Source organism: Manis pentadactyla, chromosome 12 (genome assembly GCF_030020395.1).
Source record: "Manis pentadactyla isolate mManPen7 chromosome 12, mManPen7.hap1, whole genome shotgun sequence".
NCBI lineage: Eukaryota > Metazoa > Chordata > Mammalia > Pholidota > Manidae > Manis > Manis pentadactyla.
In genome coordinates this window covers 10383298-10409639 of record NC_080030.1, presented here as the reverse complement: position 1 = coordinate 10409639, position 26342 = coordinate 10383298, and the positions used below count along the sequence as shown (strand labels likewise).

Genomic DNA, 26342 nt, shown 5'->3' with positions numbered 1-26342 from the left:
ATCTCGTGGGGCAGCCCTGGGAGGGCCCTGGCAGGTTACCAGGCTTGGAATGGGGTCCTGGGGTGTACGCAGCCTGCCCCAGGTCCAGGGAGATGGAGTAGGTGGGTCCATCCACCAGCTCCTCCTCGCTCCCCAGGGTGGAGCTCTGCAAAGCCGGTGCCCTGTAGCTGGGGAGCAGGCACCTGGACTGTGTGGACCTCCCCGCAGGGGGCAATGTGGGGCACAAACTGTGCCCCTGAGATCAGGCGCAGAGGGCCATCTGCCTAGACATCCAGTCCCTGAGGGAAGGAGAGGACACCCCCGGGTCAGGACTAACATGTGTGTGGAAGTACCTGGTCTCCACACTCACCTCCACGTCCTGAATGATGAGACCAGAGCTGTGACACTGACTGACCCTGCTCCCCAGCCTGCAGTCCCACCCATGCCCCATGCCCACCGCAGACACACATTAGGGGTTGGGGGAAAGGTCAGCCCGGGATGGGTCACACAGTGGCCTGGCCCTGGAGTGGCCCGCTCTGGGCTGCCCTGTGTTACCTCGGGGCTCCTCGGGACACACAGACAGAGGCGAAGGTGGTCTCTCAGCCAACGCCCACAGCGAGCAGGAAGACTCTCCCTCTCGGCTTCCCTGACTCCCACGCCTTCAGAAGGCTCCGCACAACAAGACCGCATGTTGCTCTGTCGAGCGCCTCCGGTCAAGTGAGCAGGACTGGGGTCTGCGACCAGCAGCTGGGTTCCGTCCGGGTCACAATTCAGGTTCTACTGGGCGTGTCTTCAGTGACATCACTTCTTCGAGGGTCCATTTCCTGGGCCCCTCCCTGCATTCAGACACGCCCACATGCCCCTCTGGGCTGCTGACTGCCCACCCTCCTGGCCCTTGCCATGCACGACTACACAGATCTCCACCAGAGCCCTCCTCTTGCTCTTTGGCAATGTCACCAGGGTCCCAGCTCTGAGGAGACAAGAGCTGAGCTCAGGCCACTTTTTCTCCCCAGTTCCCTCTCCTGCTGAGGCCACAGCACCTCCCAGGAGCTACCCAATGTCCCAACCTGCACAGGCAGGGTCACGCCAGACATTCCTCCCTAGGGACATCCCCAGGGATATATGGATGACACCTCCAGCTCACACACCTCAACAAACAAAAAGCAAATAATCCAATTAAAAAATGGGCAGAGGAGCTGAATAGACAGTTCTCTAAAGAAGAGATTCAGATGGCCAACAGACACATCAAAAGATGCTCCACATCACTAGTCATCAGAGAAATGCAAACTAAAACCACAATGAGGTATCACCTCACACCAGTAAGGATCGCCACCATCCAAAAGACAAACAACAACAAATGTTGGCGAGGTTGTGGAGAAAGGGGAACCCTCCCACACTGTTGGTGGGAATGTAAATTAGTTCAACCATTGTGGAAAGCAGTATGGAGGTTCCTCAAAAATCCCAAAATAGAAATACCATTGACCCAGGAATTGCACTCCTAGGAATTTACCCTAACAATGCAGCAGCCCAGTTTGAAAAAGACATATGCACCCCTGTTTATCACAGCACTATTTACAATAGCCAAGAAATGGAAGCAACCTGAGTGTCCCTCAGTAGATGAATGGATAAAGAAGATGCTGTACATATACACAATGGAATACTACTCAGCCATAAAAGAAAACAAATTCTACCATTTGCAACAACATGGATGGAGCTAGAGGGTATTATGCTTAGACAGCAGCAGACCCCCAGACTCCAAGAAGGGACTAGCAGGTACCAAACGGAAGGAGTAGGGGAGAGTGGTAGAGGAGGGAGGGAGAAGGAGATTAAGGGGCATTATCATTAGCACACATAATGTAGGTCGGTCATGGGGAAGGCCGTATAGCACAGAGAAGACAAGAGGTGACTCTAGCATCTTACTTCGCTGATGGACAGCGACTGCAATGGGTTGTGTGTGAGGGTCTCGATAATATGGGTGAATGTAGTAACCACAATGTTGCTCATGTGAAACCTTTGTAAGATTCTATATCAATGATGCCTTAAAAACATTTTTTTTAATTACATGGCAGAAGTGCATCATGAATTTCTATGACAAAAGTGTTGAAAACTGCAAATAATGACATTTTTCTAGTTAGCAGATTATTACCTGGTTAATCTTCCAATACATACAATTCTGTGTATGAGAGTATACTTGGTTTTTACCTGAAGTATTGATATATAATCTTAGTTTCAAGCATACAACATGCGGTTCACCAGGTACCCACATTATTAAATCCTCACCCCCACCAGTGTGGTTACTATTTGTCAAACGCCCCCCACCCCATGGTAACCACCAGTCCCTTCTCAGTGTCTACCACCCCAGGCAGATCAGTGGCCCTCTCTGGTCAACATTGCTCCATAAGCAGTGGGGGGCTGGAGCTGCTGCAGGAACCCAGGGGCCCCAGGAGGGCTCATCTGATGCTGGCAACTCCCTGTCCCCTAAACCATTAGAGCATGACCCTCCCCAGAGTGGGCCTCGCCCGGGTGTGCTGTGTAACTTTGGCCCCCAGCCTCTCTGATCACCCATTTCTCGGCAGGGTAAACCCAGCTCTGTGGGGTCAGCCCAAGGCCAGAGTCACAGCCAAGGTGCAGCGTGAGGAGCCGGGGAGGTCCTGGAAGTGGGGGCGGAGCAGGGAAAGCCCACCGACCCACCCAATGGTCCAGCCCCAGGCCTACCACCCTCTGACTCAGTTTCCCCTCCTGTATAATGGTGGGGGGAATTCTCCCCACTTTCAAACAGAACTGAGAAAACGGGGGTGGGGGAGGGTTATCTGGACTCCTTGTTCTTTGCATGCTTCCAGCACTTTTCTGCCCCCACGCCCTTGCACAGGCCGTCCCTGGCCTCCTGGAAAGCCTTCCTCCCCTGCTGATCTACCCGCCAGAAGACTGGAGGACGAGCCCCCAGATGCCAGCACTGCTGGCTGGAAACCTCCATGGTGTTTGGGCTAAAACCTACATTTCTTCCCACAGTCCGCACAGCTCCCCCACTCGATTTAAATATCTCCCCAGAGAGACCTCTCTGCCCTCAGCAAACCCGCAACACACAGACCCCTGGATATGGCCACAACCCCAATCTGTGAGTCCATGGCCCTTAGTGCCCTCTGAAATGATGTCATTTGATTGCCTGGCTATTGTCTGTCCTCCCACCCCCATTGAGACCGTGGGCCCCATGAGGGTGGGGAAATGGTGAGCACTGTGACTCCAGCATGTAGTGGGCACTCAGAAATGTTTGTCTCACGAATCCATGACTCAGGAGGCCCAGAGGACCATTAGCGCTTTATTCCCTCGCCTCTTCCCAGGGAACTGGTCTCCATCCAAGGCCCCTCTCAGCCCTGCAGAGATCACTCTGGTGGTTGATGGGCAAAGGATGACCTTTGGTTTGCCGTCCCCTGGAGGAGGAACACGCAAAAGGAGGTGTTCAGACACCAGCCAGCATTGCAGCGGGGGCTTAGCCTGCTTCACCATGGACTCCTCATCCAGCTTCAGACACACCCTGGTGGCAGTGCCTCACAGCCATTACCACAGACCCAGTGTGCAGGATGGACAGCAGCATTCACACAGCTGCCACCACGCCTGGGTTCCTGTGCAACTTGGGGACACCTGGGTCCCCTGGAGCTGAGGGGAGGAGCCCCAAATCAGCCCTGGGCCCCAGCCCTTCCCAAGGCTGAAATACCCACCAGGGCACATATTCTTTTAAAATCCCTTCCCAGGAAGTCGTGCTTACTTCCCTCTCTTGTCACTGCTGTACCCTTATAAGCATGCATTTTTACCCTTTTGCTTTTCAACATTTGTCTACAGAGAATTCATTCAGTTTGCTCTTTTTCCCTGCAATCATTGGCCCTCTCAAGTGTTCCTGAAAAGTGAGAAAAATCTTATCTAGAACTCTGTCCCCAGATGCAGTGACCTTCTCAGGAAGCATGCAAAATTTGACACTTTGTGAAGATGGTTCATATCCTGTGACTTTAAGCAGAAGGTCATCACACTTAATGTCTGTACTTTTCTTTGAACATTTGGAGACAGCATATTATCTTGAATCACAGACAGCATATTATCTTGTCTCCCAATAAAGCTGTCCCTCACAGGACCTGACACACACTAGGCATTTAATAAATGTGCATAGAATGAAGGTCTGAAGTGCTTCAGGCAATCCTGGGGGTGACCAGTTGGGGGAAGCCCTTTCCACATATTCTCAGGTCTGTGTCTCACCCTGATGGCTAAGCCCAGAACTGCAGCCTGGTACCCGCAACCATCCCCTCCCCCTCAAACCTCCCAACATTCACCAGGATCAGAGGTTACAGAGGTCCTGTCAGTGTTGGCCGAGGGTATGGAGGAGAGCTCCATTTTGGGCCGGGGAAAGTGGGGCTCCAATGCAAGGTAAAGGAGGTAGAACTTGGGGGCTGGAGTGGGAGGTAGTAGGGAGCTCTGAACTGGGGTAAGTGATTATCCCTGGTTGTGAGGAGATGGGAGCCAACCCTGAATTTGTGGAGCTGGAACTGGGCTGGATGGTGAGGGTTGCCCCTGAATTTCAGGGCCTGAGGGGGGCTGGGAAGTCTGCCCCTAAACTAGAGATGCTGGGGCAGATAGTGGACCCTGTTAAAAAAGAAGCAACAGGCCCAAGATGGAGTCACTTGAACTAAGCCCCACATCAGCAAATGAAGACTTAGTACCTAACCTAATGGTAGTTTCAGCCTCTCCCAGGTGTGACACCTTTACCCAGTTAATCTGGAATTACCTGGTCAGCACTGGTTAGACAATCTGCAAATAGACCCTCATTTTACCCCCAAAGGAATGGAAATAACATTGAGAGTGTAGGAAGTGATTAGAAACAAGGGTGCCCCAGCCCCGGTCCCTCTCCAGATGCCTTTTTCCCTGTAACTGCATATAATTTAACACCTGCCTTTTTGGGACACCTAAAGTCCTTTTAGGGAGACCTGAAATATAAAGTACATCATATGAGCGCTCAGCAGGAAACTGAGGCACCCTTGTCTGATGTCCCACAGCCAGGGTTCCAGTCCCAGTCTAGACCCTCCCGGCTCCCGCTCTTGCTTCGGGGATCTAGAATCCCTCCAGATATAGGGAATGTCTGTAACCCAGGCAGCACGCTGGGCAGTTTTAAACCTGCTGGGATTGTTTACTTGTCTATAAAATGGACCTCACGAGAAGTCCAAGCCTCTGAGAGCTCACCCAGGTCTGGCACACTGTAGGTGCTCAAGTGATGCTTAGCTGCACAGATGCCACTGTGAGCTCCCAGGGAGGATCAGCCCTAATCTTATCCCCAAGGTACCTGGAAGGTCCCCCACGGCCAAACTCTGAATCTTAAGGGCGGGCACAGAGGCCTGGGCTCTGGAACAATCAGCAGACTGAATATCTGGAAACCCACCCTGCCCTGTTCCAGCTACTCCCTGTCTCCTACCCCATTCCAGGCACTGAGCCAGGAGCCAGATAAATATTTCATGGGCCACCTCCCACAATTACTTTCTTCTAAGTTACAGGCCGCTGGGCACCAACTGCTTACAAGTCCTTCATCAGCCGCTCCCTGCTACCCGACCCCTGTACGTTCTGCCCAGGGTGGATCTTTGTGTTTCCTCCTTTGCCTTACCCCAGGGAGCAAAAATAAGGAAATAACACCCAGAAATGGCTCCAGGGGAGGGCTGGGTCCACATGCAGACTCCCATTTCTCTGTTCAGTTGCCCAGGCCTGGTGGGGATGACATATGAGTCTAAAAGAGGCATGGTGCACTAGCCAGACTCCATCCCCATTATGCAGATGGGGACTGAGCCTCAGAATGGTAGAGTCTGCCCTGAAGTGACTGGGAAGGTGGGAAGAGGGCCCCTTGAGGACCTCCAAGGAGTTGAGGACTACAAGGCCAGTGGGGGTAAAATTGTAACATTTCCAGAATATCTCGCCTGGCTTTGGTGCATTTGCATATCCTCAGGGGTGGAGAGAAGTTCATCTCCAGGTCAGTGGGTAATTACCTGGGCAACCGAGGGCGTGTCTGAACCTGAGAGGTTACCAGCGGGCTTGTACCAAAGCAGAGGAGAGAGACAGCACCGGACTGCAGTTTCTAAGCAATAAATGGGTATTAAACTTTATTTCTCCCTTTAACTGATTTCGGTTTTTAGAGGTATTTTGCCCCAGGATTTCCTTTCCCCGGACTTACAGCCAGCCTCCCCAAAGTGCTCCTTTGAGGAAGACTCCAGACAATCAGAAGTTTCTGCTGAAATGAAGATAATTTGGGGGCCACAGTGGACCCCAAGCCAGGCCAGAACTCCGGGAGCTGAGCTTTTAAAGTGAAATGAGGAAAACTAGTAGGCCTTGAAAGAAGTGGTGGTAGAGGACACCTGGGTGAGTGCCTGGCACAGAACAGGCCAATGCTTGGGAGCTGCTGGAGCTTTGACTGGAAGGTAAGGTGGCTGTTTCTATGCACTGTGCCAAGAGTGTACTTTGTTCGAGATCCCTAGACCAGGAGGTTGACATGAGCCAAGTCAACTGGTTCTAATCTAGGTCCAGCACAGGCTGCGAGACCCAGTTTGCCTAAGCTTCAGTTTCCTAAGCTATGAAATGCAGATAAACGTGAAGCCCTTGTGTGGGTAAAATTGTAACATTTCCAGAATATCTCGCCTGGCTTTAGGACATCTGCATATCAAAGGCGTTCAGAGGTGGAGAGAAGTATGGCTTTAGTGCATTTGCATCATTCCTCCGGTGGAAAGAAGTACATCTCCATATCAGTGGGTAATTACCTGGGCAACTGAGGGCTTATCTGTACCTGAGAGGTCTGGGGGGTGGGGGAGAGCCAGTTTTGGCTGCTGCTGGAGCAGGAAAGAGAAGGGCCCGGACTGCAGTTTGTAAGTAATAAACGGATTTTAAACTTTATTTCTCCCTTTGTCTGGTTTCGGTTTTTAGAGGTATCTTGCACGGGGATTTCCTCTCCCCGGACTAACACCTTGCCTATGTTGGGGGAGCGTTGTGTATTTTCCTCAGTCCTGGTCCCCACCCCAACAAAGAATTGAAGGGCAGAGACACTGTAGCGAAGCAGAGTAAAAGTTTAAAGTTACTTAAAGAGAGAGAAAGTACAGGCCAACTCAGCAAGGAGAGGCGCCCTGAAAGGTTTGGAGAGAGAAAGTTTAAGATTAAAAGGTTAGGCACTTAGGAAGTGCGGGCGACCAAAGAGAGGAGCGCCCCGAAAGGCTGGGGGTTCCCCCTTTTAAGGATTCTTCAGGAATGTGACTAAGGCCTGGGAGTGCAGACCTGTTAAGTGGTCTTTGAATACTTAGAATTAACGTAACACAAGGAAGTTCCTGCTCTGATTTCTCCCTGGGACACCAGCGTCCTGGGTCTGGGAGCAGATCAAACAGGCTGCCTGCCCAGCCCCCAAGGTGGGCTGAGCTATTGTCTGTTTGCTGAAGAGTAAGTTAAGAATCTTAACTTCCTGGGTATTAAAATACAATCTTTAAGATGGAATTCTTACTGCCTTTCACTATGTTGTTTACGGCTGGGCCTGAATGCTAAATTAGTTGCCTAGTTCACAAACTACTTGATTAAGGGTGGAAGGAGAAAAAAACAGCATACAGGTAAATGTAAAAATTAACTGGGCCTGCATGATTAACATAATAAAGACATGAGCTATGCAGACGGACCTTCCTTTATCTGGGTAGTATTCAAACATTCCAGGCCAAGTTCCTCCTGGCTTTTTGAGCTTTAACTGATTGACTTTGGGTAGTCTTATTGGACTTTCTGGCCTTTCTCTCTTTCCACCCTGCTCATATCTATTTTCCTCCCTAACACGTGCAATAAGAATCCCTGTGTGGTGGCCTCCACTCTGCTCTTACAGGTTTGGTCAGAGAGAGTGATGATTTGGTGGGAGGGGGAGAGCTGGAGGCTAGGATGCAAGAAATTAAATTCTTCTGCACACTGAGAACTGTCTTACGGAGCAGCAGAAGGAAATTAAGTCAGGCACCAAAAACTCACCTTGGGAGCCATATACAAAGTGACCAGGAAATGAGACCTTGTCCCCATCTTCCCATGGCCCTGAGAGCCTCACCCTTCTCCTGGGGGTGTAAGTCTGGGGAGAGGAAATCCCGGAACAAAATACCTCTAAAAACCAAAATCAGTCAAAGGGAGAAATAAAGTTTAAAATCCATTTATTGCTTACAAACTGCAGTCCCGCCCGTCTCTCTCTCGCTCCAGCAGAAGCAAAACTGGCCCTCCCCTCCCCTCTCAGGCACAGATAAGCCTTCCATTGCCCATTGATATGGAGATAAACTTCTCTCCACCCCTGAGGAATGGTGCAGATGCACTGAAACCGTACCTCTTTCCACCTCTGAACGCCTATTGATATGCAGATTTACTAAAGCCAGGCGAGATATTCTGGAAATACTACAGTTTTACCCACAGAGGGCTTGTAAGAATGTAGTAATTTATCCTCCATTTGCCCCATGGTCCCAAGCACATAAACCGGTGAGAATTTTGCCTGGGGCTTGCCTCACCTTATCTCTAAACATCCCGACCCTCCCCCAAGGCAACTGGCCGAGCAGATCCACCACAATAAAAGGCACAACGCTGTGCACCACGCTGCTACCCTCTCTCTGTCTCTGTCTCTGTTCCCCTGCTCTCCCTCTCCCTCACCCTTCTCTCTCTCTCCCCGGCTCCCTCTCTCGGGCAGCCACTCTCTCTTTCAGATAATAAAGTCTCTTGCGTGGGCCCATGTCTCCTGAGTCGTTCTGGGTAAGGAGGGTCACGGCGAGATACCCTTTCAGTTAAGAGAAACTGAGGTTTGAAAAGGAGCCTCAAACTGGGTATGAGGCAGTCACCAGCCTCTCAATGATCCAGGTCACACTGGGGTGGCAGAACTGGCAGCCTCAGAGCTGGGGTGAGGGTGTAGGTGTGGGGTACTGTAGATGTTCTCCCCATCTCCCTGCCTTGCTTCTGAGAGAAGCAGCAGCCCTTCTTGGGAGGTGGGGGACTGGCAGACCCACGTGGCCCGAGGGAAGGGTTCCAGATGCCAGGTGTGTGTCTGGGTCATACGCCTCTCACCAGCTCCCCGGAAGCTGGGCCCCCTCCTCACCTGTAGGGGTAACAGTGGAAGTACTGTACATGCCTCTAGGAAATTTCAGTAGCACAGGGAGCTCAGGCAGCTGGGCTCCTGCCATCCTGGTGCGAGGAGGTGGATGGGCGGGCTTTGCACAGGTGAGTGGCCAGGTGCCTGCTTGCTACACCTGCGTGCACGCCCCCTGCTGATGGCACAGGAACCTGCGCAGGGGCGAAGCAGAGGCGGTGCCTCTGGGAGATGCTACAGTTCTCCAGGGATGCCATTCCCACACACACCCCCACCATCTGACCCCCATCTCTCCTAAAAGCCCCTCTTTTAGACCGTAACCGTGAAGCCCTCAAACTCTGCCATTCCCCTCAAGCACCCCAGTCCCTTCCAGTTCCCCTCCCCTCTCTGGTCCTATTCATAGCTGCCCCAAACCTACCCTGTCACCCCCTCTGCCCCTCCTCCAGTCAGGCTGCCCCCTCTGAGGCAGCCTCCTCCCTCTGTGCCCTGACCTTGACCCTGTGGCTGAGGATATCTGTGACCAGCTCTGTCTCACCCAGACTGGGGCCTTTTGGCATGGGCCTGGCATCCCACCAAAGCAGGACACGGCTGTAACCCTCTAGCACTTCCTGAACAAAGCACCCCGTGCACACCCACAGGATTGTCTAGGGCCAAAGGACTCATGGCGGTCACTCAGGGCTAGCTCCCCAGACACTGACTTCTGGAGTGCACCGTGGACGCCGCCCTGCTAGCCATGGGTGAATACGTATGAATCCATGCTGGTAGCCCTGACCTGGGGGAAGGGCTTGTGGTGCCCATCCCAAGCACAGACTTCAGGTGCCAACTGTGTGGCTGGAGGCTCTGGGGCCCCTCCCATTCAGGATGATCCAGATCCTGCCATTTCCACCCCCACCATGCCCAAGATGCTTCCATGAACACAGGTGGACCAAGACCCAGGCTGTGGAGGGCTTTATTCATTAGACCCAGAGAGCCACATGACCCCTTCCCTGATGTACCCCCCACCAGTCAGCCAAGGTCACTGGGTGTGCTGTGGCTTGTTCCAGTCCAAGAGCGCATCTGTAGTGAGGCAGGCACGGGTGTGGTGGCCACGCCAGATGGCTTGAATTACCTTGGCTGCTACCTGCTGCTGCCTCAACCAGTGGCGTACAGTGAAGCCCCTCCAGGTGGACTGGATGGTTGTGGCTGCCCTGATTTGGCGATGGGGCTGGTGGGGGCACCAGGTGTTCGGCTGGTTGGTGCGGCCCCATAGCCCACCCACCCGGCTTGCAGCACCCTGGCCCATGCCATGCACCACCCGCGTGGGCAGGGTGCGGCCACACACGTGGCATAAGCGCGGGCTGGAACCCACAAGCATCAGCACACTCGGTGGGCTTCCCGGCCCAAGACTCAGTGATTGGCAGAGGATGCAGACCCGAGGCCAGCAGGATTGAAAGCAGCGGTGGTTAGATGTTGACCTGGCCCTGCTGCCCATCTCGGCCCACATGCCCTCAGGCAGGGTTGGCTGGGTGTGGTCCCGGTAGATGCAGAAACCTCGCCAGGTAGCCTGGATGATCGTGGCAGCTCTGGAATGCCGGGCCAGATCCTGCCGTGCCCAGTAGCCACGCCAGGCAGCCTGGATGATAATGGCCCCATGGTGCCACACCTTGATGGTATGGCGCACCAGGTAGCCACGTGCATAGGCCTGGATGGTGACCACAGCCTGGATGGTTATCCTCTCCACAGCCTGTATCAATATCGATGCCCCCAGCTTTCTCGACTGTCTGGGATCCACCGCTGTCCTGCTGCCCACGGCGTCCGGTGTCTCAGTGACCCTGGTGGGCTCCCATGCCCCCCGGGGGGCCACAGTGCTGTTCATGGGCCCTGCTGCTACCCTGGGGACTTCAGAGTTCCAGGCTCGGCTGCCAGCATTTGAAAGACCCTGTTGTACAGTGGGAGTCAGGGGTGGCCTGTAACTGTCTACAGAAACCACAGCACGCAGGAAATCCTGAGACCCCAGCAGTGACTCCCAGCTAAAAAGCGGCTGCTGGGAACCACTCAGTGAAGACTCAAAGCCCAGAGACCCCCTCTGACCTGCTGGGTGCAGCCTAGGAATGGGTATGGCATGAGCCTCCTCAGCCAGGCAGCTAGCTAATGGGCGTTATGGCCAGTGGTGTGCCACTGGAGCAGCCGGGACCTCCCTGTGGGGGCCGGGAAGGGTGTGCTCCCACACCTGACAGGCAGGCACAGCACCATCTAGCATTTCTGGGACAAAGCTATTGTGTGTGGACCTGTAGGATCTTCTAGGGCCCAGGAGCTCATGGCAGTCATTCTGGGCCAGGTTGTCAGACACTGGCATCTGGAGCGCACTGGGGATGGCTTCCATCGAGACCGCCGCAGAGGCTGCCCTGCTAGCCACCGTGGGGTATGGTGACACGTGGAAAGCCATGCTGGTGGCCCCTGACCTCTGGGAAGGGCTCTGAGTCCCTATTCCAGCCACAGACTCAAGGAGCAAACTAGATGCTATAGTACTGTTACAGGCCAGTGTGGGTGACCTTGAGGCTACAGTAGAAGCCACTACCCCAGGGGAATTGCTCTGAACGACAGCCTGAGATACCAAAGGGCTCGGGACAACATGAGCCACTGCTGCCTGTTGGTAAGTCAAGAGGGCCCCGGGGCCCTTGACAGACTCCATCTGCACACTGGGGACCCTGCTAGTAGCTGCAAAGTGGGAGTTGGGGTGCCCCCAAGTGGTTGCTGACATCTGCTGCAGAGTTGGCCATGTACTTGGCAAAACTCAGGGATGAGGGAGGGACTGTGAGCATGCCACTGATCATAGACTTGGCTGGCTGGGAGCCACCTCTTCCAACAGTGGCCTTTGGACTTTAGGAAGAGTCCCATCCTCTCAGGAATTCATGGCTGTCGCTGATGTCAATTCCCAGGGAACTATGGGGCATCCAGCAGGTTGCCTTGGACTCCTGACTGGATGTGGACACCTGGCACAGAGCCTCGTCCAGGTCCCCTGTTTTCTTCACAGCTTGGCTGTCTGTGGCCTCAAGCAGCACCCCAAGGGCCTGGCTCAACTGTGAGGCTCTCTGCAGAATTGTGGACATTTGATGGACTGCCCTGGCTGCCTGGGGATGAACTCCAGCCTGACTGGTGGTATGGGATGCCTGGAAAGGGGGCTGTAGAACCCTCCCCAGTCAGGGCTGGACGGTAAGGACGAGGAGTGATCCCAGTCAGCATGGACCCCCGGGGAAGGCCCTGGGCCATGCTTCCAGCTGCAGAGGGCAGAGTAGCTGAACTAGCCATGGACCCCAAACATAGGCCCTTATTCAGCACCCCAGCCATAGATGCTGGGGCCACACAAGAGGCCACAGAAACAGAAGGGACACGGGAACCTAGGAGCAGGCTTGGAACAGTGAGGTTAGCTGAGGGTCTTACAGGGACACTTTGACTTCTCCCACCAGCGCCCCCAGTGCAACCAGACTGGGGGATACTCCACTTGCCACAGACCCTGATGCAAGAACCCAGAGGAACTGGCTGCAGAACCCAGAGGAAAGCTCTGAGCCACACCACGGATCACAGAATCTGGTGAGAGGCTGGGAGGGAGCCATAGGATCTAGAGGAAGCCCCAGGCCCATGCCATTGATCATAGGTCCTGGAGGAAGCCCTAGGCCCATACTGCTGACCACAGACTGGAGGTAGGCCCTGGCCTATGCCACACATCATGAACCCTGGAGGAAGGGTTTGAGCCACACTGCTGACCATATAACAGCTGGAAGGCTGGGGGCCACACCACTGATCACAGACCTTGGAGGCAGGTTCTGGCCCACGCCCCTGATCATGGACCCTGGGGATAGGTTGGGGGCTACCCCACTGGCCACAGCTGGGACCACAGCTGCGGTCATCTACTGGCTACAGACCCTGGCACCAGCCCACTGGTGCTCATCACAGGTTCCTGGCTGAAAGCATTTGTTTGTTGGAAGTTAGGTGTGGCAAATGTGGACACAGGACAACACTGGTCGTCCAAAGATGTTGGGAGATTGACATTGGCCTGAGCCATGCTGGGGCTCACACCAGCCAGAGAAAACTTAGATGGACTCATACCAAGTCCACTGGGCACTGAAGCCTGAGAAAAGCTGGGCCCCCTCGCCGAGGCTTGCTCATGAATCGGGCACCTGCCACACAGAGATCTGGGATGCAGTGGGAGCCATGCCATTGGCCACCTGAGATTTCCATGGGCCCAGACCAGTGGCCATACTTCTCTGGCACATCCTCCCTGTCTTGCCAAGAGACACAGGTCCCCGAGATGTACTTAGGGGCACGCCAGCATCCAGGGTCTCCTGAGGTGTATTTGGGAGCGTGCTGGCAGCCTTGGGACCTGGGGCATGCCTGTAGCCATGCCCCTGAACAGAATCCCCTGAGATATACTGGTTTCCTGGCTTAAACAAAAGTCCTCTCTGCTGGTCACAGATGTCTGGTAGAGATTTGGAGCTGAAAGAGTGACAGCAGAATGCTCAGTTATGCTTGGGAGTCTCCTGACACCAACTGGCTGATGAAACCCAAGGGACACTTCTCTGAATTCAGATGCCTGGAGGCTTGAGGCCACCACATAGGTGGTCAGAGGATTTTGACATGGGTCCACCCCAGTGGCTACTAATGACTGGTTCAAATCTCGGCGCACAGAACTACTTCCAGATGGATGTGCCGTACTTGAGGCAGCATCAATCCTAAATGCTGGATGATACACACTAGGTGCTACTGTATTCACCCTTGATGACAGATTGGAACCCCCGCCAGGGGCCCAAATTGACTAGTTGAGTGCATGACTTCCACCACTGATCACAGATGGCTGAGCTAGGCTGGGGCACACCTATGGAAGGTGGATCTAGGCTGGGGGCAGCTACATAAGCCATAGATAGCTCATCTAGGTTGGGGGCCACCACACAAGCTATTGATGGCTGGCCTGGACTGAGGTCCACTTCACAAGTCCTATGTGGCTGGAGTAAGCTGGGGGCCCTCCAACTAGCCATGGGTGGCGGACCTAGGTTGGGGGCCACCACATAAGCCACTGATGGCTGGCCTACACTGGGGACTACCCCACAAGTCATAGAAGGCTGGGCTAGGCTGGGGATCACCCCACTGGTCGTGGTTGGCTGGGCAAAGCTGGTGGCCACACCACTGGTCACAGATGGCTGAGCTAGGCTGGGGGTCAGCTTACTGGTCATATATGGCTCAGATAAGCTAGAGGTGACCCTACTGGCCATAGAAGGCTGACCTGGGTTTGGAGCCACTTCACTGGCCCCCGATGGCTGATGATATACAGTCAGAACCACAGTATCTAAAGACAAGACTCCTTGTCAGCTCTGTCCCTTAGGGTTTCTGGGACAAGCTCTGCTTTGGACCCATAAAGTTTTGGTCTGATGACATAACCTCATCCTACCCATCTGAGTCCCAGTGGACACGCAAGGTCACATGACTAGACTCAGTGCTGTGGCACAAAACGGGGACCAACTCTGAGGCTGTGCAGAGCTCTTGGTGGAGGTTTGGGGTCCTGTGCCTCTGGCCCACACTGTCAATATGTTCCACATCCTCAGGCCGCTGGGGCCTCTCCAGGGGCTCCCCGGAGAGGAGGGTATCTAGGTGGTGGCCCCATCCAAGCAGGCGGCGTATGACTCTTCCTTCTCCGGGTCAAAAGCAGCTCCGCCGGCCGCAGACATGGTGGAAGGGCTGAGCAAGCTGCAGCTAGGCAGTGAGATCCGGGAGTTGCTCACATTCAGACTATAGTCCACGGAGACCTGGGAGAAGCTTCTGGCCACACCACTGTCTGAACCCTGTGGCAAATTGGCCACGAGTTCGGAGTATTATGGCCAGTCACTAGTTCCAATGGACAACGCTCCCCTGCACTCAGTTCCTCTCCTGCCCAGGATGGCTGTATGGGGAAGGGTGGGTGCTGACCTGCTGTCTGGGGGAGTTTGGAATGCGCCAGAATCTCCCTGAGTTTTGAGTGCTCAGTGCTGAGCAGAAGCCATGGAGCCAGACAGATCTGGGGATAGGCCACTGGCCTTGGGGGTCTGTGGTCGGGTTAGGGGCACTTTGCTCACTGAGGTGGCCAGTGGTGGACTTAGGGTCACCTTTTTGATCATCTCCCTAGTGCCCATGGAGGCCTGTTTATGATTTGGGGACTGAGTCCTCTGTATGGTCTCCATGGGGACTGTGGATGCTTGTTGTGGACCTTTGGCTGCTGAGGCTTGACACATACCAAGGGACACCTTGCTGACCCAGGAGAACTGACAGCAACAAGCAGACCCCCCGTAGGTGGTGGCACACTGGTGCGAGTGGGGGACCCCCGCTGCCTGCAGTGCTGGGAAGGTTGCTGGGGGCTACCCTGCCTCTCCTGATCACATCCACGCCTGTAGGGCCACCCTGCTGACGGTGCGTGTCACCCGCTCGAGGCCATGGCACTGGACACCGATGGCCAACTGGAGCTTGGGGCCAAGCCATTGGCCATGACTGGCTGCCATAGACTGGGGGGTGGCTGTGGGTGGGAAGGCTTGGGCAATCGGGCCTGTAGCACTCTCCAAGAGGTTGAGGCCTGATGCCAATTTACTGGCCCGAGGCCAGGAATACATTTTCCTCACTGACTTCAGGCCTCAGACACAGGTTTAAGGAGGAGGCTCTGCCATGCCCAACCCCCTACAACAAAGTAGGCTCTAGGACAGCGATCAGGGGACGCTGTTGAAAGGTTGTGATCACCCTGCTGGTCAAGGAGGCACCCACAGATACCACTGATGAGCAGAGTGACCCCCAAAGTATGGGCCCATCCCCCATCTCCTCCAAGAAACCAGGTGGCCAGCCTGTGACAAAGCCATCCCAGGCCCCATCCTGGCGAACCCTGACCTTGCTAGGCTGCTGTCTTCCAGGTCCCACGGTGGGCCTCCGTGCAGCCGATGGGCTTCCGCTGCAGTCCTCCCCCACTGGGGCTGACCTCACAGTCATCCAGCTTCCCGCCATTTTTGAGGCAGCCTTGGGGAAGACAGCTCCTGACCTCGAGCCTGCCTGAGACAAAGACTGGCTCAGGCCAGCGCCCAGCTCACCTGACACAGAGCCTGGCTCAGTGCGGCCCACTCCTCCTCCTCCAGGGCCTTGCTGAGCATGTCTGTCAATTTGCCCTGCTTGGCCTTAGTGAGTTCAGCCTGCAGTTCACTCGGGGATGGGTTACAGGATAGGGCCATGCCCATCTCCTCCCAAGATAGCACCTTCATCAGTGCTGTGCCCAGCATGCCCTGGGCCAGGGCCTTGACCACTACGGCACCCAGGACTTTCTTGGACAGGGCCTGGTTCAGGGCTGCCTGCACTGAACCCATACCTGATTCCACTCATACCTGATTGAGGGAAAAGCCAAATACTGGCCCTGGGAGAGGGCTTTCGCCAGCAGGGCACAGAGGTCCTCCTGGATGCCCAGCTCAGAGGCTAGTTCAGCACACAGAGAGGCAAGCTGGGAGGCTGCCAGCTCCTCCTGGCGGGGTATGGCAGGGCTAGCTGTCAATGGCTGCACCCGGGTGGCCCCAGGGTCACCCCAGAATTTGGCATTGAGTTTGGTATGTCCAACAGACACCACTGGAGGCACCCACGTGCTCTGAGTCTCCGAGGCCCCTGGCACGGGCCCTGAGCAATTTGGCCCTGTGCATAGGTGTGAGGCGGGAGCTGGGTCAGTCTGTCCTCCGGATCCACTCAGGGCAGAGTGCCGAGGGTGCCAATGTGCTGGCAGGTCGGGGTGGATGCCTTGAACCCCCACCAGGAGTGGCTGGGACTGGGTCTTATAGCTGAGCTCGGTGACCTGGTGAGCTGCATAGAGGCACGTGGCTATTTGTGAGGCAAGCTGGGCCTGGGACTGCGCCTTGGTCAGCCCGGCAGGCAGATGTGCCTGCAACAGGATGTTGGACAGACATTTGTCCAAGTGTGACTGGCTCAGGGTTGTGGTGAGCTTGGCAGGTGGATGTCCCTGGGAGAAAGCACTAGACAGTTTCATGGGTGAATCTGCCTGGGATGGGGCCTTAGACAGATGCGTGCCCAGAGGTGTCTTTGGCAGGGCAGCAGTCAGCTTAGGCAGCAGCTGCCCCTGTGGTGAGGTGCTCAAGCATATGCCCAGTTGTTCCTGGGGCAGACTGTGGCTAGACATGTGCCCAGATGTGCCCGGAGCAGGGATGCAGACAGCTCAGTGAGCAGATGTCCCTGGGATGAAGTTGAGGTTGAATATGGGGCCAGCTGGGTCTGGGGCAGGGGCAGAGTCTTGGCCGGGCATGTGGCCTGTGGCAAGACCACAGCTGTTTCTACAGACCTATACATCTGGGATTGGACTTTAATGGCATCTGTCCTGAGGGAGTGCCTGTAATAAGGGTTGGCTTCTGTCCTTAGCCACCTTTTCCCAGGACAGATCTTTGGGCATTTCCATGGCCACCCAGTTGTTAGATACTGTTCCTGTTTTCACCTGTTTCTGGGGGAAGACCTTGATTTTCTCAACTACTAAAGGGTGCCTGGGTGAAGCTTTGCAAGCCGCGGTCCCCAGATGTGGTGGGGGCCAGTATGTGGCTTCTCCCTCAGTCAGGCCTCAGGGGATGACAGCTGGATCCCCCTGCCGCCTGCTTGGAGCTCCCCGCGCCTTGGGCTTTGGGCCATTCAGATATGTGTGTGGTGTGGTGCAGGGAATTCCAGCAGCCACCGCTGGAGCCTTCAGATTCCTGGCTGCAGGAGTGGACAGGCGGAGGGTCTGAGGATGGCAGCCACGAAGCGAAACTGGGCCGGAGTCTTGTTGACCATGGCTGCCAGGTGTGTCTTGGTTGCTGAGGCCCCTGGGAGCGTCTGGGATGGGATCTTGGCCATGGAGGCTGCTGGACACGTCTGTAGTGCGGTCTTGGTCATCTGGGCCACCAGACGCATCTGAGACAGTCTCAACCATGGAAGGTACTGGGCACATCTTGCATGGAGTCTTGCTTGTCATGGCCGTGAGGCACTTCTGGATTGGGGCCTTGATCGTTGAGGCCAATATGTATATCTGGGTTGGGATCTTGATGGCCACAGATCCTGTCAGGGGTGAAGTGTTGGTCATTGAAGCAGTTGGTCGCATCTGGGCTGGGGCCTTGGTCATCAGGGCTACTGGGCATGGCTGGGTGGCTTCTTGGCTATCACAGGCTGGGCATGTCTGGGGCGAGGCTCTGAGGACCTCTGCCTCCACATGGGCCTGGGCCGGGGTCTTGAGTGATCCCTGAACTACCTGGGCATAACTTTAGCCCCGTGGCAGCCCTGAGGCATCTGCCTTGCTGACTCTAGCAGATGCTTGCTTGCTCTTCACCAGGACCCCTTCTCCATGGACAGGGCAGGAACTTATGACGGTTCTCATCAGCACACACGGATGGCACTTTGCATCTAGACTCACTGGATACGGAAGTCTGACAGCAACGGACTGGTGCTGAGTGGGCAGTGCCCTGTCCAGTTCTCATCCACCACCAATCTCCAAGACAAAATGAGGTCCCTGGGTCCACAGCTTCAGCATGAGCCATCTGCATCCAGGGGACCTTTCTGCAACAGCCAGACAAGGACAAGACGGTGCCTCACCACATCTCACGCCTCTGGGCTGTGGTTGAAGAGTAGGAAGGGGCCTCCGGCAGCACAAGGAGTCTGCATACTGGGCTGTGGAGTGCCCTGGGTCTGCAGCAGGGCCAGCGGGCCAGGACTGGCATCCAGGCTGTCAGAGGAAGGGACCTGGGTCTCCTTGCTATTATGGGCTGGTTCAGAAAAGACCTGCCCTCTTTCAGATGTTGGAGTCGCACCTGCGGTAGGGGGTGGTAAGGGATGTGTCCCTCTTCCACAGTCACTTTTTTCTCTACTACCTTGTCAGACTGAAGAAGGTGCATGGTGCTGAAGCGTCACCAGACCTCCTGGTTGGCCTTTGCTGCCATCATCCAAGAGATCAGCTTCTGCCAGAGCCGGCAGCCCCTCCAGTTGGCTTGGATGAGGGTGGCTGCATGGGACAGCATCATATCCATCTCGTCCACCAGGACATTCTTGAAGGCCTGGCTCTCAACCATAGCCCAGAGGCATGAGATGTGGTGAGGCACCGTCTTGTCCTTGTCTGGCTGTTGCAGAAAGGTCCCCTGGATGCAGATGGCTCATGCTGAAGCTGTGGACCCAGGGACCTCATTTTGTCTTATAGATTGGTGGTGGATGAGAACTGGACAGGGCACTGCCCACTCAGCTGTAGCTGAGTTGCTTGCTGCATTGTCTTGATTCCTAGGCAGATCAGCTCTGCCAGTGGGCGTGACGGGAAGGTGGTCAGAGACTGAGGTTGTGCAGACAAGAAAAAAGCCTCCTGGCTAGGCGGGGCACTTGCTCCTGCACATCTTGTTCTGGGCACCTTGTGATCTGCCTCCTCTCCTTCAGAGGCCCTCTCTCCCCTGGCCGCCTGCCCAGGTGGTCTTGGTACCCATGGCTGCCTCACCATCCTGTGGCTGCTTCCACGCTGACACACAGTGCCTGTTCTCACCTGATGCCCAGTCACCTACTTGCTTTTTGTACTTCCTGTGTATTTGGGACATACTGTGGATACAGCACAGTGTTTTAGAAATTTCCTGTTTGTGTCTCTGTGGGTGCATGTGTGTGTGGTGTTATTTGTTTCTCCCCATTGGCTGTGAATTCCTAAAGCAGGAATCAAGTTTGAGTCGTTTCTGCATCCCCATCTCAGTCTTAGGGCCTGGCTCTAGGTTATGAATGGACAGGTGTTGGGTCATTGATGGATAAATGAGTGGCTGGGTAGATTGGAAGCTGGATGAATAGATGGACACATGACTAGATACTGAATAGGTAACTCAGTGGATGGATGAACAGTGGATGAATTGGAGGGATGGATGAAGGTTTGGGTGGAAAAATGGATGAATAAGTGAAGTTGATGAATAGATCAATAAATAAGGAAATGAACACATGGATGGATGGAGGGACGGATGGACGGATGGATGGACGGCAGCTTCAGGATCTGAAATGGTCCATCCCAGGGTCTGGGGTTTTGTCAACCACCTGGCTTAGCTCTTGTGATGAACTGAACCATACAATGGAGTGAGAACTGGGGTTACAGAGGATGGGAAGAAGGAATAGGGGCCCCCTGACACATAAGCCTACTGGATGGCTTGGCAATTTTCAGTAAACTACTCTGAACCTCAGTTTCCCTATCTGTTACACATTCTAAGACCATTTTCCAAAGTCCAAGGAGATGTGATAAGCTTTCCCAGCTGGGCCCTCCAAGTAGACAAACCCACTATAGGCCTTTGGGGGCCCCAAGCACCCCTACTTTGAGGGTCTGAGTTGCTGACCAACTCTCAGGGCACCCTGGAGAGCTCAGGAGAACTCTAGGGTGCTGGGACCAGGGGAAAACAATTGGTCTCTGTGTAACCTTCCATCCCCCACCAGGCCCTCTACCACTTACCTGCCCCTGAAGCTGAACCCACCAGCCCGAATGGCCAGCCTTGGGGCCCTGGTATCACAATGGCTTTGTGCCTCACAGGCACCTTCCAGCCAATCCCCACTAGCTCCTCGGGAAAGGGGATTCTAGAAAGTAGACTGAGTGAGGTATTGGTGGGAGGGTCAGGGGACAGGACCTGGCTCAGGGCTGAGGGTTGTGGTGGTTGCTACCTATGTCCTACCCATCCTGAAGAGAGAATTAGGGCTCTGAGCACAGAGGGGATCCCAAATTCTCCCCCTCCACATGTCTGAAGACAGGCTCAGTTGCACAACACCTTGGGCACTTGGTGGCACCTACTTTGCTTTGGGACCTAATGTGGGCCTGAGGACACAACTCCAATAATGTGGGGGTGTGAACTGTGGGATGGGCTGAACCCCACAGAGGGTGAAGGTGTTGGTTGTGGGAGAGCCGGCATGATTAGGGAACATGGTGGCTGATGTAGCTGGAGGTGAGGAAGAAGAGGCCGGCACCAGGAGGCCGAACAGGTGGGACTCAGGGCAGAGGAGTGTGGGCTTTCTGCAGAAGGTGCCAGGGGGCCATGAGAGGGTTTACAGCAAAAGAGGCATCTGTGTGTGGCTCTGGGGGTAGGGGCTTCTTAGGGTGGGCTGGGCCCAGGGCCCCTTAGGATCCCTAGGTCACCTGGTCAGAGTAGGTACTGACTCTGAGCCACAGTCCTGGAGAGGAGAGTGAGGCCCCCATCCCCAAGTCACCTTCTAGGGCTGGCCCAGCCAGGGCTGGGAGACACCTTGGCTTCAGCTCAGCAGGATCCTGCCAAAGCCACCCAGCCTGGCCCAGGGGTCTCTGCCTGGCCTCTCTGGGGAGCCACTGGGGAACACCAGAGCAAGAGGCCAGTGGGGACACCCTACTCTTCTCCACACTTGGGGTGATTTAGGCAATACCAGGGACATGGCAGTTGGACAAGACTTATGTCCTTTGTTTCAGGAGTGACCAGGACGATCCCATTGTCCATGCCCTCAGTGAACTACACACAAATCCAGAGTGGTCAGGGCAATTGTGGTGGAAGTACAGAACATTGTGGGGGCCCAACAAGGCCCTGGCCCAGCCAGGAGGTAGTTGCAGATCCACCTGCTGCAGAGGAGGGTGTCTGCAGCTGAGATTGAGAGAGGAGCTCAGGCTGGAAGCCTTGCAAAGGCCCTGAGGCCAGATGTTAAGGAAATAGAGAGCTTGGGTAGGGAGGTGCCTGGAGAGACTTGCCCAGGGCCAGGTCAAGAACTTTTTTCTAGAAAGGTTTCAAGTAGGGATCAGATCTGTGGTTTCCAAAAAAAACACCTGCAGGTCACATGCTAAGGAAAGGATAGGTAGGGACTCCACATAGCCTCAAGGTTCTGGGAGGCAGACCCAGGGTCTAGGTTCAGGCTCAGCCATTTAGCAGAGATTGTAACACACAGCTGCTAAAAAACTTTTGGAATCTCCAAAGTGATGTCTTTTGTATGCTAATGAATGAGTGGTGGCTGGCGGCCCTTAGACAGCTTCCAGTGGGGGCTGATCTCCAGAAAGACCAATGCATGCTTAAGGGTTGGACCGATCTGCCCCACCTCCCAAACCTCCTAGGAGGGGAGGCAGCAGGTAGGGGGAGATGAAGTCAATCACCAAAGGCCCATGATTTAATCAATCTTGTCTAAGTAAAGAAACCCCCCGGGGTTTATGTCCTTGCCCCATACCTTGCCTCCTGTATCCTCTGGCTGTTTTTTTCTGAGTTGTATCCTTTATGAAAAGCTAGTAATTTTAAGCAAACTTCTTTTCTAGGCACTGTGAGCTGTTCTGGCAAATGATTAAAAGAAACTCATAAGGCGGTTGTGGATATAAACTCAGTTTATAGCTGGTTTAGAAGAATAGGTGGCAACGAGGGACTTGCGACCTGCAGCTTCAGTGAGGGCCGTCTTATGGAACTGAGCCCTTCACCTGTGAGGTCTGTGCTAACTCCAGTAGCTAGGGTCAGGATTGAATTGTAGGATGCCCCGTTGGCATCTGGCGTTGCAGAATTGGTTGGTGTGCAGGGAAAAAAACGTTTACTTGGTGTCACAAGTGTTGAGAATAAGACAAGTTCAGGGGAAGTTGGGAAGATCTCGAAACCTCCCCTGGGCCTCCCCTCCCCTATAGATTGGGGGCTGCATGGGGTGCCTTGAGTATCATCTCTGCTTTTTGTCTTCCAGGCACTTCTGATTTCTGAGCTGGAAGATGTTACCTGCCTATGAACATACCCACAGCACCAGAGGTAGAGGCCAGAGCTGGAGAGGACTTGGCTGAGGTCACACGGTGGCAGATCAGCAACCCAAATTGGGACTCAGTCTCCTCAAGAGTCAAGTTCTATTCCCAAAACATAGTTGTTGATCTCCTCTGTATCCACGCGGTCTTGGCACAGCCTCCTTCTCACTCCTGGGCCCTCCTCCTGAAATATCTGCCTGAAGGTTGCTGTACAAGTGAGGCCACGTGGTTAAAAAACAAACTTGAAAAGTGGGCAGCCAGGGTGAGGAGGGAACACATAGGTGGTGAAGGCCCCACTCTCTCGGGCTGAGCAACTGTGGGCACGTGGCCTTCATTTTTTGTGCCTCCTGTTTTTTCATCTACAAAACAGGCACAATACACCCACCTTCCCTAGCAGGGTTGGGTATACGCTAGGCATTCACACATGCCTACCAGCTCGACCTGCCCTGTGCCCCTGGCCACCAATGCCTGTGTCCCTCCAGACCCCAAATGAGGCAGAAGCCCAAGGCCCAGGTCTTCTCCCTACACAAGAGCAAAGGCCAGAGCAGGCAGGACAGTCTGGCAGTCAAAGCTCTGGCGGTGGGAAGCCAAGGTCCAAATGTCCCTGCAGCCTCCCAAAGTAGTCACTTAGCCTCTCTGAACATTAGTTCCTTTAAAATGGGAAAAAAGGATTCCAGAGCAGGGGAGGACTTGGAAAGTCCTGGACTCAAGTCAGTGTTCTAAGGAAGTCCCACAGAGCATACTCATCATACCTCCAGGCCTGGAGGCAAGCCCACCTGGGTCAGATCCCAACCGTGCCACCTTCTTTTTAGTCCTGAGATCAGTTTCCCAAGTCACAAAAGGATAATAAAAACTTACAATGAGCACTGATTTGTAAGCAAACTCTTAATCCTCACAACTTTGTGGGGCAAGTGGACAACTGTTCTACCCATTTTACAGGCAGGGAAATGGAGGCTCAGGAGGCTAACGTTGCCTTTTCCTTCTGGCCTCTGGACCTGCCCCTTTTCATCCCGAAGTCCCTCTTCCCCAGAGAGGACATCCGCGGACTCGCTAGTTCTAAATGCTGGCTGGGGACACGAGTGGCCCCCACCTAACCTAAACTTCCGCCGACATCGCGCACGACCAAGCGCGCCTAGGTGGCGCTCGCTGCGCGCCAGATGTGCATGCCCCTCCCGGACGCGGCGGCTCCCGCCTCCTCCGAGCAGGGGCGTGGGGAGGGGAAAGGGCGGGGGACCGGCCCAGCAGGCCCCGGCGAGGGAAGAAAGCGGAGAACCGAGCTGGCGTAACGAGACTTTACTGAAAACAGAAAACCGGGCGAACCAAGGATTACAAACAGGAATGTGGAGGACTCGTAGCAAAACAAAACAACAAAATGGGGAGGGGCAGCGGTGTGGGAGAACGGGGTGGGGGGGGTGGAGCGAGAGCTGGGAAAGGGGAGAAGGGAGTTTTTCTTCCCATTTCTTTAAAAAACCAACACAAGGAAACACACACAGAACCGTTTGTTCCCGAGTAGAAACATAAATAGGGCAGAATCGAACACTCTTCTCTCTTCCAAAGGCAAAAAAAAAAAAAAAGGTAAAAAGAAACGCAGGGCTTGAGGCCTCGCCCCCTAGGAGCCCACTTCGGCGGCGGTGTGTACAAAAGGGGCGGCCGGGGCGCAGGGGTTTGTGCAACACTGGGTGGCCGCGCGCGGGGGACAGAGGCAGCGCGAGGGTGGGGGAGTCATGCGCTCGCCCCCCGGCAGCAGGGGGTCCAGCTTGTCGAGCCTGAGGCGCCCCCTTCGAGTCCAGGGCACCCTCGGCGAGGGGTGGTTCCTCTGGGGTTGCGCTCTCCAAATCCAGGCACCCTTGCAGGAGACGGGGGGGGGCCCCCGGGGCCGCCCGCCCCCTGGCCGAGTCCCAGGCGCCCCCACCCATCCCCACATACACACGCGCGAGCCCACCCCTCGGAGAGGGGGGCCGCGCATGCGCCCCTCGGGCGGGCTCAGTACGCGGGCACCTGGTGCTGGGGCAGCAGCTGGCAGCCACTGTTGACGTGGCTGAGGACCTTCTGCTTGAGCTGCGCCACCTGCTCGCGCAGTAGGCTCGCGGTGGACGCCAGCTCCGTGTTCTGGCTTTTGAGCGTCTTCACTTTCTCCTCGAGGCGCGAGATGCGCTCCAGCTTGCGCTTGCGGCACTTGGAGGCAGCGATGCGGTTGCGCAGCCGCTTGCGTTCCGCCTTAATACGCTCCTGTGTGTCCATGTCGATGGGCGACAGCGGCGGGCTCTCGCCGAAGCTCGGCACGTCGGGCACCGTCTGTGGTTCATCCTTAAGCGCGGACAGGCGCGGCGGCCCTAGCGCGCCTGGAGGCGGTGGCGGGAAGGGCACCGGCTCCGCGGCGAAGGCGACCGTCGCAGAGCCCCCCGCACCCCCGGTGCCGCCGGCGTAGCTGCTCAGGTTAGCATAGACGGGTGCCTCGGGCGTGACCGCCGCCGGGGCCAGCTCGCCGGGAGGCGCGGCGCCCGCAGCTGTGCCGGAAGGTCCCCCGGCGGCGGCGGCAGCGGCGGAGGCCGCGCCCGTGCCCAGCTGGTTTTGCTTGTGCAAGTCCTCCAGGGCCTTAACGAAGCCCTCGGCAAACTCCTGCTCCTCACTAGCCGCCACCTTGGGGTAGAGGAACTGCGTGCTCGTCGGCGTGGTGGTGACCAGCCCGTTGGACTGGATGATGAGGCGCTCGAGTTCCGGCGAGGCGAGCTTGAGCAGCCCTAGGTCCGGCGAGGCGAGCAGACCATCGGGGGGCGCCGCACCCGGGGCGCCGTCGGTGCGCAGGGGGGCCGGGGGCGGCGCGGCCGTAGGCTTGAGCGCTGCTGCCACCTGCTCGCTCAGGCTCAGCGTCAGTGCGTCCTTCTTCATCATGTTGCTGGCGGCCGCCGTCGGGGGCGCCCCGGAAAACAGGCGACCCGGGGATGCGAAGCTGCCACCGCCGCCAGTACCACTGCCGCCGCCGCCCAGGCCGCTCAGCGCCTCATCGCCGTAGAAGGGTGTTTCCATCCTCCGCCTCCCCCACCGCGCCGGCCCAGGGGGAGGGGGAGGAGTGGCCGCGGCCGCCCGGGGGGCCCGCGACCCCCCGTTCGCTCGGCCCTGCGCCCACCCCAACCCGCTGCACCCAACCCTCCGCTGGCGGCGGTTCCTGGGCTGCGAGATTCACGCGCTCTCTTATAGCTTCGGCTGGGCACGATGAGCTCACTGCCCCTGCTTACCATTGGGCGCGGGTGACGTCGATCATTTGCATGGGGGGCGGGGCAAAAGCTACCGACACCCATCCGACTTCTGTTGCCCCGGTGACACGCGGTAAACGGGAAAACAGCGCGCTGGCTTGTGGGTTGACGTCATGGGGGCGGGCCGCACGCCCGGGCCTGGTCACCCCGCCCCGAGAGAGCTGTGTACAACCAAAGCCCCCAGCACCGCCTCCCGCTTAGGCACGTCGTCCCTGGAGGCGTCCGCCCGCCCTGACGCCCCGCCTCATGTCCGAACGTAGGGGCCCCGGCTGGGAGGGCGGGGACATTGCCGGCCTCC

General features: G+C 55.8%; 3 protein-coding genes and 1 long non-coding RNA gene across 4 annotated transcripts in view; 1 reads left to right on the top strand and 3 right to left on the bottom strand.

The window, feature by feature from the left end:
- The window catches only part of LOC118916387 (uncharacterized), a 37147-nt gene extending 34418 nt beyond the window's left edge, over positions 1–2729 (top strand). The window contains exons 2-3 of the long non-coding RNA XR_008993041.1: positions 467–1752; positions 2556–2729. This is a non-coding gene — a long non-coding RNA (uncharacterized LOC118916387). The remainder of the gene's footprint in view (positions 1–466; positions 1753–2555) is intronic.
- A 339-nt stretch (positions 2730–3068) lies between these two features.
- On the bottom strand, positions 3069–4543 carry CIST1 (colon, intestine and stomach enriched 1; the record flags this gene model as incomplete). Its single annotated transcript, XM_057489558.1, is given in 2 exon segments — positions 3069–3633; positions 4327–4543. Coding segments are annotated over 2 exon segments (360 nt in total), but the record flags the coding sequence as incomplete, so codon positions are not given.
- Positions 4544–8790: 4247 nt separating this feature from the next.
- Positions 8791–19160, bottom strand: IQCN (IQ motif containing N). The gene is given in 9 exon segments (XM_057489557.1): positions 8791–11196; positions 15753–16152; positions 16155–16404; positions 16455–17269; positions 17699–17824; positions 17827–18045; positions 18344–18501; positions 18678–18852; positions 18855–19160. Coding segments are annotated over 9 exon segments (3537 nt in total). The 5' UTR covers positions 19141–19160; the 3' UTR covers positions 8791–10088.
- A 4908-nt stretch (positions 19161–24068) lies between these two features.
- On the bottom strand, positions 24069–25966 carry JUND (JunD proto-oncogene, AP-1 transcription factor subunit). Its single transcript, XM_036893470.2, has one exon. The coding sequence runs from the start codon at positions 25815–25817 to the stop codon at positions 24774–24776; it is 1044 nt and encodes a 347-aa protein (XP_036749365.2). The 5' UTR covers positions 25818–25966; the 3' UTR covers positions 24069–24773.
- Between the last annotated feature and the right edge of the window lie 376 nt (positions 25967–26342).

Excerpts from the sequence above, each read along its gene's own strand:
- JUND (XM_036893470.2), bottom strand. The coding sequence starts at position 25,817 with ATGGAAACACCCTTCTACGGCGATGAGGCGCTGAGCGGCCTGGGCGGC.